This window comes from Misgurnus anguillicaudatus, chromosome 4 (genome assembly GCF_027580225.2).
Source record: "Misgurnus anguillicaudatus chromosome 4, ASM2758022v2, whole genome shotgun sequence".
Classification (NCBI taxonomy): Eukaryota; Metazoa; Chordata; class Actinopteri; order Cypriniformes; family Cobitidae; genus Misgurnus; species Misgurnus anguillicaudatus.
The window spans coordinates 34,335,531-34,348,731 of NC_073340.2; the positions used below are offsets into that span (position 1 = coordinate 34,335,531).

Sequence of the window (13,201 nt, forward strand, 5' to 3'; positions counted from 1 at the left end):
AAATCGGACCCAAGAAACGCAAGCAAGGTCCAACCCCAAAGAACACTTACAAATCAAGTTCATATACATTAAGGTATCTTATGAAAACATTTTAATTATTATTTACATAAAACAAACGTAATACCGCCACACAACAAACTTATTAAAATGTTTTAATCGTTATTTGCATGAGAATTTTTCAATGCAGACACAATAAATAAAAAATATCACCACAATGATTTCCTTTATTTCATGTGTGAATATTTTTTATTGTAACAATTTATGATTTGCAATAATAACTGTTGCACCTGTGTAGATTAGATAACAAAGTGTGTGCGCGTTGTGCACGCTATACATTATGGTCAAGCATGCGCCCTTAAAATAGCATAATGAACTATGCGCAAAGCACCACTGACTTAAGTTTAGACTAGTTTTTTTGGTCAGTGGCGCAATTGTTTTTTGAAACTGCAAAATAGCATCAGGGATGGTTTGCGCCAGAACACGCCTCCTTTTTTGCGCTGAACCGCCCAGGGAGCGCAAGTTCATTCCCTAGTTTGCCGACGTGCGTCTGTGGAGGGAAAAACCCGCTGTGCGCCGGTGCAAAATACGAATGATACATGCGTCACTGACAAAGTCAATTGTGCTGGGTGCAAGATAGGGCCCATTATGTATTATTTCTATATTAAAATCATCATTCTGACAGCTTTTTGTAAACATTTTCCTCAAATCATTTCATCTTAATTCGAGATCACTGAGGGCTGAGTGCACAACAATACTACCTTTACATGTTTGCGGTCAGTGACCTTGCCGGTCAAATAACAACAGATATTATACTTAGATATAGTTTAGGATCAACAGCATATTTAGTTCATTTCTAGAAGTCATGCAATCTCAGATATGTTTCTTGTAATTTCAAGATTAAGAAACTGCAGTGTAATGTTGCTTTGTAAGTGACTGTCGGCTGCTCCGAGTCAGTGAATGTTCAGATGGGGGCAGTATTACTCCAAATTTAAGTTTCTGTTGTGTAGGCCATTTCTGCAGATGGGCTCTAGCCCAAGTGATTCATGAGTTCTCCTAACATTTTTCCGGTCTCTTCCCTGCTTTAAACACGGAAGACTATTAGGAAAACCTTCCAGATCATACAGAATTATATGACAGATATGAATTATTGATACTAATTCGCATGCAGTCCGGTTATAACAAACGTAAAAGATATGAAACATCACTCAACAGCAATATCAATTAAGTGCAATCCTAAAATATGATTTAAACATAACCCTTTCATTGTTAAGTATGAGAAATTAAATCACATGTTTAAACGCCACAGAGATACCAGAGCCAGCAGTCGATTTCTGATGCGCTTGCCGAGGCGAGGCTGCGCTGGGCGGGGTGTGAGCGCTTAAGTGTCTGTGATTTTCTGGAGCTCATATGGAGCTCATCTACGTCCGAAAGTGTCCGAGCACATTTTTAAATAGACGCTATCTTTATTAACCGACCGCATATTTAAACTTTAAGCACATACATTCACGCCTGAACAACTCTTACAATTACATTTTGTGACCAAATAACAGTAATATTATGAGCATTTTGTTGTCAGGAAACATAGCTGTCATAAGTCCACATATTTACCTGATTTGTCTTAATTAGTTCAGTCAACACAAGCCACTCTGAATGTTGACTGGATTTGAACATAACCATTCATTTAATGTTTTAAACACAGATTTATCTAGACTTAAAATAATATGTCTTCTCAACTAGCTCAAACAAAAAAATTGGTATAACTTATATATTTTTGCCCGTCCAACATTTCATTAATTGGATTTTTTACAGTGCAGTAGGAAAAAAGTAAAAAGTTATCGGGAAGAAAATATTCACAGAAATAGTGATCAAAAACATTTAACTCTTAGCCTATATTTAAACATGAATGTTATATGTATGTGAAACAGAAAGTCGAGAGCACAAATCTTCCTCATCCTGTTGAGCAACATTTATTTTCTCCTTATTAGATTGACAACAGCAAGACTATCTGGTGTCAAGAGACTAAAACTGGTTTTCATTTGCTTCTTTATATGAGGGTTATTTTACGGAGTCTTCTGGACTTTACGTGCAGTCACCCGCACATCACTCTGCATGCCACGATTAGCCAGCTCATCTTTCAGCTGAAACACAGTTGGAGAGAAAGATTAACACTTAATGCATTTGACATTTATATTATTGTCTATTGGTAGCGTCTTTTGCATGAATAATCCTAGTGAGTGTCACTTACTTTCTGCATAACAAACTCAAGGTTTCCACTGTCTGTTAAGTTCAGAAATGAGGTGACTTTCATTTGAAGTCCTACCACATTTTCTAAAGAGAAGCACACACAACAAATAAAATTAATATAAAAACAGATTGATAGCATAATATATATTTAAGCAATATCGCTCTCGGAGTTGTGTGCTATAGCTCTATATCATCAAGGCTGTGTTTAGGCCAGAGGCACAAGGCCGTAGTTAAAAAAACGAAAACTAGAAAACAACAACAGAGTTATTTTATAGCCTCTTTGTTTGAGAACTACTTCTTCCGCCACGGATTTGAGGGCTGCCAGAATGACAGGTAACACTTTCGGCTGCTTTGAATCTCATAACAACTCAAAGGACGGATAGGCGTTTCTTTATATTAACGTTTCTTGGTCACAAAGTGTAGTTTTAAGATTAGTTCAGTCGAGAATATATATTTATTATATTTAAATCTACAGTCGATTAGTAAAGATAGCGCCTGTTTGAACGTTTGCTTAGTGAGATTCGGTACGTATGAGAACCAAAGCATGAGCGGACGTCAGTGTTCACTCGCCCCGCTGACCACCGCCCTCTCTGGGCTACATCTCTGACAGGGATTCCCTGGCTCTCATGTTGGCCTTGTTTGTTTTTGATGGTCAAAATGAGATCAAATCAGCAGTATTTGGTCTCATGATCAAACTAGTACTTGTTTTCTTATTCATATTTAGTGTCTTTTGTGTTGTTATTGTTTTGACGCGAGGTAAAAGTTAATAAAACTATACTTATATAATGTTACTATTGCTTTCCCATTCACTCTTGACGCGACACGAGCACTCAATTATTATTAAACTTTGTTCTTGTCAGTACTATATAAAACTGTTTTTTATAAGTGTCAGAGAGATGTTTTTTGCATGCTGCTTATAAATATACTAGTGGCGATATTCTCATAACATGTTTTAATAGTCATGTCGCGATTAAATAAATGATCAATGTCCACATTTAAAAGCTGCGGTGCTTACCTGCAGTTCCACTGTGTTTTCGCGTTCTGATAAGAGATATAGCTCCAGAAGAAAAACCGAGTGTTTACATTCCTCTTTCCAAGTGTCCACACGATGTGACAAGACATTAATCCCATTAAGTTTAACGTAACATCCAAGAGCGCTGATCTTTGACGGAATAATAACTTCCAATTGGGGATTCACAGACTGATTTATGAGCTAGTGTTTGAAAGAGTGTTTAAAAACAGGGCGTCTGTGTTTTTCCATTCAGAGATGAGCCTGTTAAGGAACTCCATTCACTAGGTGGCGGAATGATACGAAAGGTGAAGCGGTTACAGTGCCGTTATCAGGACAATATCGCATAGCTCTTAGCCAATCAGATTCGAGAACCAGAAAGAACTGTTGTATAAATATGTATATCGCATTAAATATATATTGTGATAAAACACCTACCTCGATTCACACAGAAAGCCCAACGGCCTGGAGTGTTTACATTACTTGAGGAGTTGAGGTTTGGGATAAGGTCGCCATAGTTTGATCCAGGAATGGTGAAGTAATGTGTGGGGCCAACTGTGTCATATCCAGCCTATTTCAAAAAAAAATTTATCTATACCCAGTCGAGATGGATGATAAAATATGAAAATTTAGAAATTGTGAAACATGAAAGTTTTTTTTTACATCCACTTGATAACCGATCGCACTCATGTGACCATAGTTCATCAGAACAAAGGAGGAGACACCATCCGAAATTAAAACCGCTTGAAAAGAGTTTGACTACAAATATTTAAAACATTGATTATAACAGCAGCATCAAGATTTACTCAACAAAGTTTTGTAACAGTTTGTGTCAAAACTTAAAAAAACAAACTTACTGGGGCTGAATGCTGTAAAAATGTGTTTAAATCTGTAGTTTCAACATAGTCCCAAGTTGCTACAAAGACCCAAGAAGCGTTGAAGCTCAGTCCAGGGTAATGGCGTTTGATATCTTCGGTGGCTCGTGTGAGGACATTTCCAGATGTGTACTGCTGATAGTAGAACGCAACAATTCCATAGTCATCAAAGTCAGCCCAGAGAGGAGCAATTACATCCCAAGCTCCATTAGGAAAAGTGTAAGGTTCTTCTGTTATCGGTTGGTTGAATGAAAGGAGTCCATTGTAGTTGACCTGAATTAAGAGAAGTTAACCACAATCAATCAGACAAACAGCAGAGTATGAACTATGATAAGGGATGATTTTTCAGAGTTGTGTTCATTTTCAAATAATGGAATTGAAATCTCACATATATTTGATTGTATGTGTGCCCAAAATATACAAATGGACTGGCTAGGTTAACTGAATCAGAGTTTTCACCACCATAAGGAACAAGAGTCTGAACGTCTCCGAACGGCAAACCAACTGGATAAAAAACGTCTGGTGTTGCAGAGAAAAGAAACACAAATTGTGACATATGTTTACATTTCACTCTCATTTATAATGTTTGCTCTCTTTAAACTGTGTGTTTATGCAATTCATCCAATTCATGGGTCTACCTACCTGAAAATTGTACAATGCCTGTATAAAGAAAAACAGAGAAAATTAAATTATAAAACAATTTTGTTAAACAAATTCAGCATAGTGCAGTGCTGTAATAGATGATGGTGTACTATTTTAATGCATCATGAATCAGAAATATGAAACACCTACTGTACCTTGATTTGCAGAAAAAGCCCAACGGCCTGGAGTGTTTACATTACTTGAATACTTGAGGTTTGGGATGAGGTTGCCGTCAGTTGACCCAGGAATGACAAAGTAATGTGTGGAGCCAACTGTGTCATATCCAGACTATTTTAATCATAAAAAACTATGAATGAATACCCAGTTGACTTGGATTATAAAATATGAATATTTGGGTTTTGTGAAATTTGTGAAAGTTTTTTTTTACATCCACTGGATAATTGATCACACTCATGTCACCATAGTTCATCAGAATAAAGAAGGAGACACCATCCGAAATTAAAACCGCTTGAAACGAGATTGACTGAAAAGATTTAAAACATTGATTGTCACCGCAACATTAACAGCGTTTTGAGTCAAAGCTTACAAAAAACAAAAACTTACTGGGGCTGAATGCTGTAAAAATGTGTTTAAATCCCAAGTTTGAACATAGTCCCAAGTTGCTACAAAGACCCAAGTAGCGTTGAAGCTCAGACCAGGGTAATAGCGTTTGATATCTTCTGTGGCTCGTGTCAGCACATTTCCAGATGTGTACTGCTGGTAGTAAAACGCAATAATTCCATAGTCATCGAAGTCAGCCCAGAGAGGAGCAATTACATCTTGACTTCCATTAGATGGAAAAGTGTAAGGATCTTCTATTATCGGTTGGTTGAATGAAAGGAGTCCATTATAGTTGACCTGAATTAAGAGAAATAAATCAAAACCCATCAGACAAAAAGTAAAGTAGGAACTAGCTTGAGTGTTGATTTTGTTCATTTTCATTTAGACTGTTAATAATGAAATTGAAATCTTACATATATTAGGTTGTATGTGGGCCCAAAATATACAAAAGGACTTGTAAGGTAAACTGGAGTGGAGTCTTCACTACCATTAACAAGAGTCTTAAAGTCTCCAACCCCTGAGCCAAATGGATAGAAAATTGCTGCAGAGGAAAACCACAAATAGACACAAATTTTGAGAAACATGTTTAGATTTCACTCCATTTATGATGTGTGTGTTTATGTTGTGAAAAACACTTACCCGGCCATTGAATGCCTATTCAATGAAAAACAAAATATTTAACTGTAAAAAGCTTGCGTAAATATGTATAAAATATTACACAGGTGTATCAGGTGATGACTATTGCTTACTATTGACTATTGCTACTGTAAGTATTTGGTATGACAACAATTTAATTTGATCACAATTCTTATATTATGATCACTAAAAGATCAATATCATAACATCAGATATTTAATTCTTAAAACACAAATGTAACATTTGACACAGTTTACACTGGAGTACAGTAAAGTGTAAAATCAGCAAAACAAGATGTTTGACTGAGGCATCATGATGTATGTTTACGCAAATGTAAATTGTAAATTATTTTGTTGGGCAGCAGATATATCGAAATACAGCAAATGTGATGGTTTTCAATAACTGAATGATGTTAATACCTGAAAAAGTTATGCATAGTCAAAGTTTTACGCTGATGCAGATAGCAGACATACTGCCGAGACAGAGAGAGTAATGACTTATTTTCCCAGAAATCATGTAAAAATGTGTATTTGTTTTTCTGTGTGATTTCTGTATTATATAACATACCGGAAACAGCAGTGGAGTTTCTAGTAGGGATGTCCCGATCCGATCACGTGATCGGAAATCGGCCCCGATCACGTGGTTTCAGACTCGATCGGAATCGGACGTTATCTCCCGATCAGGACTCGGATACATATGCAGGGTTTAAAATCCATTAAGGTCTTGCTCTGCTCCGCGCCAGTGTACGCGCTGCGCTGGTGCGTGTGAACTGATGAGAAGAGAATAGGCTTGTTCGACTTCATGCAGCGCCGCAACAACCGGCAGCCGGATGACGTCTACGTTCCGCGAGAGCGATTTAAAAGCAAACTCCTCCGTATGATTTCGCGGATCACTCTCGCGGTAGTTTGACGTCACCCGGCTGTCGATTGTTGCGGCGCCGCATGAACTGAAGTCGAACAAGCCTATTGACGTGCTTCCAAATTCATTCATAGGCTTCACACTCGTGCATGCAAGGAACCCACGACAAAACCGGGGTTTTTACCGCTCATTTGAACGACGCGTTGATCGTTTTTGTCACCATGTGCTCAGACGCAGCTCCGCGTCTCACTCAGAACCTCAAGAACGCGCATTCGCGCAGGATACTGTAGAGATGAGAGATAGAGAGAGAGGTAAGAATGGTGCCCACGCCGAGAAAACTTAATAGAAGTCTAGAAACAAAGTATTAAAGTATGTCTAGCCATGTCACTCCTCTCATTACACTAGATAACTGGATACAACTGATTGTAAAATAATGTATTTTGATTATACAGATTAATTACGACCAAACTATAGGTATTTTATAACTAACTGCTGACCAGCTTAGGGAATCTCTATGGCTAATTTATAAGATATATTGCTGAATCAGTATGTTGTTTTTCTTGTTAATTGAGTCTGGGTAGCCTATCTTATGCCTAGAATTAGTCAAGGAGGTTGATTCTTATAACTTTCTTCAAAGTTTGATCAATTGTGCATAATGACATGTGCAACAAATGCATAATAGGGTGTCAGACTCATAGATTTGCATAATTTAAAGTTCAGGTTTTAAAGTTTGGGTCAACATGTGGCACAGCTTTAAAACTGAAACTTATAAAATCCTATCAGAGGTCCAAAATGTCATTGAAACACACCAGTGGCTTTGCTGTCATCAGGATTAAACATTTTACCCCTCGAACCCTCCCTACCAACAGAGAGCATCCCCACAAAACAAATCCCAATTTAACCCCTGTACATATACTATATATATTCTCATTATTTTTTAACACATCTGTAGTTATGCGCTGGCACAGAGTTAGACTCTTTTGACTCCACACAGAAACAGCAACGCGTGCGGCATGACATAAGGAACATCCTGGTTCTGTTTTTTTTTCGCTCTTATTTATTCTTTTTTTATGTATTATAGAAGTATCGGATCGGGACTCGGTATCGGCAGATACTCAAAATCAAATGACTCGGACTCGGACTCGAGGGCAAAAAAACCTGATCGGGACATCCCTAGTTTCTAGCAGGTGTAGCTGTATTTACATGTGTGGGGTATGCTATGTGTGTGTGTGTGGGGGGGGGGTGTTGACGGCAAACAAATTTTTGCATGCTCAAGTTCATTATTTCAAATGTAGGCACCTTGTCTTCAGACAAGCAAGCCCATGGGTGAACAGATGGGCGCAAGTGCATTTGTTATTTCTTTTTAAGATGTCAAATAAATCTATGGTGTCCCCAGAGTACATACCGTATGTGAAGTTTTAGCTGATAATATCATATAATTTTTTATAAAAATGCCACTTTATAGGTGTGAGCAAAAATGTGCCATTTTGGGTGTGTCATTTTAAATGAAAATGAGCTGATCTGGCAGTGCCGTGGTTGGATAGTGCAGATTAAGGGGCGGTATTATCCCCTTCTGACATCACAAGGGGAGCCAATTTCAATTACATATCTTTACGTGCTTGCAGAGAATGGTTTACCAAAACTAAGTTACTGGGTTGGTAGAAGCACTGGGGACCCAATTATGGCACTTAAACAGGGATAAAGTCTGATTTTCATAATATGCCTCCTTTAAACAATGTGGGGCTAAAAATAGCAACAAAAAAATGCACCTACACTCTAGAAATAGCTGCGTTATTTTAAGGCCATGTTTGGTAAATGTTAGACAGAACAAATGCTGGGTAAAAAATGAAACTCAATGTTGGAATATAATAACCTAGCAGTTGGGTTAAAACAACCCAGCATTGGGTCAGTTTTACCCAAGCGGTGTGTTCTGTCTATTATTTACCCAACATGGCTTAAAAATAACCACCCAGCCATTGAGCCGGGTGAAAGATAGGGTCCATTATCTTCAAGGTTTTACTTAACTCTTCCAGATCAGTCATTACCACCACAAACTTGATTAACACAACTATTATGCATGAAACTATACAGAAAATAATTTTTGGTGTGTGTTCTATAGTCGTTATATTCTTTATTAAATGTTAATAACAGAAAGTTGTATTATTTTATTTTTTATCAATTTCCTATCTCAATGTCATTTGTGTTTACAGTAATCTATGTGAATTACCATAAAATATAATTATGTCTCTAGTAAATACACAAACTATTTACACATCAGTGTCAAAATACTGGTCAGTTTTGTGACGTATGGTTCAGGTTTCTGTCTGATTCTGGAATTATATAACATACCAGTTATACTGGTTGTACTGGTAGTTGGAGTTGTTGTGAAGGGTGCTGAAAGAATAAACACATACAATCATAATTAAAGACCATTTGAAAAGCTCAATGTGTGATCCAATTCACAAACTTTGAACTTGACAGAGCGCAAACCGAGTAATCGATATTTCTGGTATGTTTTCCAGAATGTGAAATATAGCACATTTCACATTATTTTACATAATTGGATTAACTTTTAAATGTGAACTCTATCTTAGATGTAACAGGTCTATCATTACCTGTTGTTGTTGGTGGTGTTGTTGTTGTTGTCGGTGTTGTTGTTGTTGGTGGTGTTGTTGTTGTTGGTAGTGTTGTTGTTGGTAGTGTTGTTGTTGTTGTTGGTAGTGTTGTTGTTGCACTGGCTATTAAAGAAAAACAGAAGTTTTAATATTAATAGTTAAATAAATACTGTTATTAAAACCTATGACAATGAAGATCTTACTCAGAGACAGAACTGATATGAACACCAGAAGATTTCGTGAAACTCCAATGAGTCCCATAATTGCAAAGTCAAAGATGAAACCAGAATGTTCTGTAATCAAAAAGAGCATTATTGTTATGACTAATAATATTATATGTGAATTTAATCTTTATACAGATCTCTTAAAAGCCTTATTATTAACCCTACAGCTCTGATTTTGAAACCTGATTAAATGAGTTGCACTTAAAGTTGTTGTAACAATTGCACTGAATTTTTCCTTGGCAACTGCAAACAGTCTAATGTTACACATCTTTGAGTTATGGTCCTACAGTATATTACTGTAATTGTTTATTTGGTTATTAATAAGAAATAAATGCAAAAATGTATTGAACATTGCTTTCTGTCAAAATGCTTCTCCTCTTGTATGAAAGTAGTTAAAAATAAAAAATCATAGTTTAATAATACATGTATGTGGATAATATCAAATCAAATACAATATACAGTCAAATATAAACATACTTAAGACCAAGATACATATTAGATATACAAAATAGATGTCTTTGACTAACCTCAAGTTAGGTTTATTCAACGTGCTCTTACACCTGTTGTGGGTTAAACTTCTGAGCAGGAAGTCTTCTGCTTTTAAAGGTTTCACAACCCTGTAAATAAACCTTCCTCGATGAAATAGATGAGATTTGTACTTGCAAGTAGTTGTTGTTAGAATAAAGCTATGTATTGTAGATGCAAATTAATTTGCACAAAAAGATTGTCTTATATGTGACCCCTAAAATGTGTTAAATTTTTCTGCACATTATTTTGTTAAGGAAAGAAATTGAAGGTTTTGCAGGTCAAGTGTTCATGAAGTAAGCCTCTGGGTTTTCTGGCACAAATTCCTTGCGCTAGCTGACATGGAAAAGCATTGACAAAGACAAAAGAGTTTTGCAACTTGAATTATTTTTGTCAGCACACAATGAGCACAATAGCAAAACAATTTGCAGAATGAGGATATAAATGGATGCCTTCTTAGAACAGCACAACAGATCTGACAATATGCCAATTCCTTACAGGGATACAAGTGAGTGATTTAATGTAAAGCCTATCAAAAGAAATCAAAATAGTTACGTTAGTAAATTTTTTTGTTTGTTGCAGTTTTGCTCTTGATTTTATTGCTAAGGAATGTGCTTGCAGAATTCGGATTTGGAGTCTCCATCTCAAACTAGCTAAAAGATCAGATATACGGATAAATATGATTTGATGTTATCAGCTCTTAAATCAGATTTATGCAGGCCCGGGGTGGGTAATCGGGAGAACCGGGAGAATTCCCGGTGGGCCGCTTCACTTTGGGCCGGTCGAGTTTTTTTTTTTTTACATTTGTCACGTTAGTGAGTCTATCTTCTCTTAAATGACACTTCACACGTTTAGCATTGACACTGCAGTGCACAGCCGCTGCATGGGTTGTACCATGTGAGGGAGTTTTCCCCTCCCCTCCCATAGAGTTGGTTCGGTCCATAGCGCGTCCAAGAAAACTTTTCTCCGGTAGACTGGGCCGGCCCTACCGTAACAATACGCGTCTGAGAGGAGGAGGGCGTAAAAAACAGGTTGAAGAAAAAAATCTATTGGAGGATGATGCTGCCAAATGTGCCAAACTTACAGATTTATTTTCAAGAGGATAACAACAGGTAACTTAAAGAGAAATAAGTCTAATGATTAGCATTAGCAACGTAATTATTGGGCTAATACCATTGTCAAACTATTTAAATTTTTTTAGTTAAAATATTAGCCTTTTGAGTATACATGGCGATTCATAGACTTTGCAAACATTATGCAAGCAGCTTATGAGCAGTAGATAAGCCAGTTCCCCGCTGAAAATGAGGAGGCCATGAGAAAACAATATGAATTAAAGTTATTTAACCCTCAGGTTGTGTTCAGAACCCTATAACAGCTTTTGTGTTCCCAGTCAAAAATGACCAACCTAAAAAAAGCTTACAAATAACTTGTTATGCTATATATTTACCCAATATTGGATTCAAAATTTTTGTCAAATTGTTTTTTTTTATTAGGACTGGGTTTTATATTCCTATTTGCATCTGATTAATCATAGCCCTCATAGCATTAGCAATGCTAATGATTTATCAACCTTTTCTTGTGGAATAGACTCCAAAAAGGGCTGGATTATTTTTTACCATAATGGGTAAATTGGACAGAACACGCTGCTGGGTTAAAATTGACCCAATGCTGGGTTGTTTTAACCCAACTGTTGGGTTATTATCAATCCATGGTTGCATAACAACAATTCAACATTGGGTTATTTTTAACCCAGCATGTGTTCTGTCCAATATTTACCCATTATGGGTAAAAAATAACCTTCGGTCCCAATTCGTCGGTCACGTCGTGACCGACGAATTGGGAACTCGCTTAGAGAGACCAATCTGCTTCGAATACTACTAAAACGCCAATGAACTTGGCATTGAGATATTTGCATAATGCTGGCGCCGCCCCGCCAGGTGCCTATATAAGGAGCACGTGCAAATAGGGAAATCAGCTTTTTATCGCTTCGAAAGCCGGTTTTATCTGACTGAGAAGCTACTCTCTGCTCTTCTGGGAACGGTTGCTGAAGTTGATTGACAAGCAGTACTAACACAGCGGACGCTCGCAGTATTCCACTGCTCTGCATATTTTTTGTTTTGAGTTTAGTGTGTGCGTTGCCTTTCCCTGTGCGCATCATCAGCTGAGCACTTAAAGAGTGATTTCCCTAAAAAGTGATACGTGAGAGCTCTGTGTCTTTTTAAAGACAGCCACTCTCTCGTATATTCGGAGATCAGCGTCCTTTTCAGGATTGCTTTTCGTCCGTGCGATCTTGGATGTGAGGTATAAGGGTTCCAGTTACGGTCACGAGCGCTGTCTTCATGCTTGGGCATCAAGCACTCTGAGGCTGCGTTCGTGGAGAGCTTTTGTTCTCTCTGTGAGAGCATAACCCTCTTGGATTGCGGAGACGACTGACGTTTCTACGGGAATGCTGTCCGCGCCTTTGCAGTGCTGACACCGCCATGGTGCGGCTGTCAAGCGCTCGCATGACGCTCTTCACATCACTACGCTGAGTAGGACGGAGGATGCGTCCTCCACCTACCGGCCTTTCATCCTCAGCCGGTTGAGGCTCCGGTGGAGACTGCAGAGTCGTGTTCTACGATTTCTGCCGAATCCATTGGACCTCCTTCTGGTCCCGTTCACTTCTGCAGCATCAGAGGGATGTCAAATTTTCCTCCGAAGTGGAGTCGTTCCGGAGATGGCAGCCCTGCCCGCTCGAGCGGCGGAAACGGTAGAGTTGGAGAGGTTAACCCCTCTCCGCCCGAACCGTACCGCCCACGTGATTGGTATTTCGGAGCTGCTCGGGCCTCTCGGTCCTCTTCTCCTGTGCCTTTCTTCCCGACGGCACGAAGAGCTGACGTGATTTGCGGCCATCCGGCCATTCAGCTTCAGCTTTCACCCCTCACCTCCCTCACCAATGGAGCCGCTAAGGGCAGGGACCCCTTCAGTGGAGCGGGGGGTTGCGATGCAGCTGCGTTCCTGGAGGGACCACCC

General features: G+C 38.3%; 1 protein-coding gene and 1 long non-coding RNA gene across 2 annotated transcripts in view; both read right to left on the bottom strand.

Annotated features, from left to right (window-relative positions):
* The window catches only part of LOC129420502 (uncharacterized), a 57,011-nt gene that overhangs the window by 28,297 nt on the left and 15,513 nt on the right, over window positions 1–13,201 (bottom strand). Inside the window, exons 20-23 of the mRNA XM_073866512.1 lie at window positions 4,926–5,058; window positions 4,771–4,788; window positions 4,517–4,647; window positions 4,111–4,401 (exon numbers count right to left, since the gene is read on the bottom strand). Coding sequence (XP_073722613.1) covers window positions 4,111–4,401; window positions 4,517–4,647; window positions 4,771–4,788; window positions 4,926–5,058 — 573 coding nt within the window. The remainder of the gene's footprint in view (window positions 1–4,110; window positions 4,402–4,516; window positions 4,648–4,770; window positions 4,789–4,925; window positions 5,059–13,201) is intronic.
* On the bottom strand, window positions 9,528–10,291 carry LOC129421159 (uncharacterized). Its single transcript, XR_008636992.2, has 3 exons — window positions 10,192–10,291; window positions 9,644–9,733; window positions 9,528–9,563 (listed from the first exon to the last, which is right to left on the bottom strand). It is a non-coding gene; the product is annotated as an uncharacterized lncRNA (long non-coding RNA).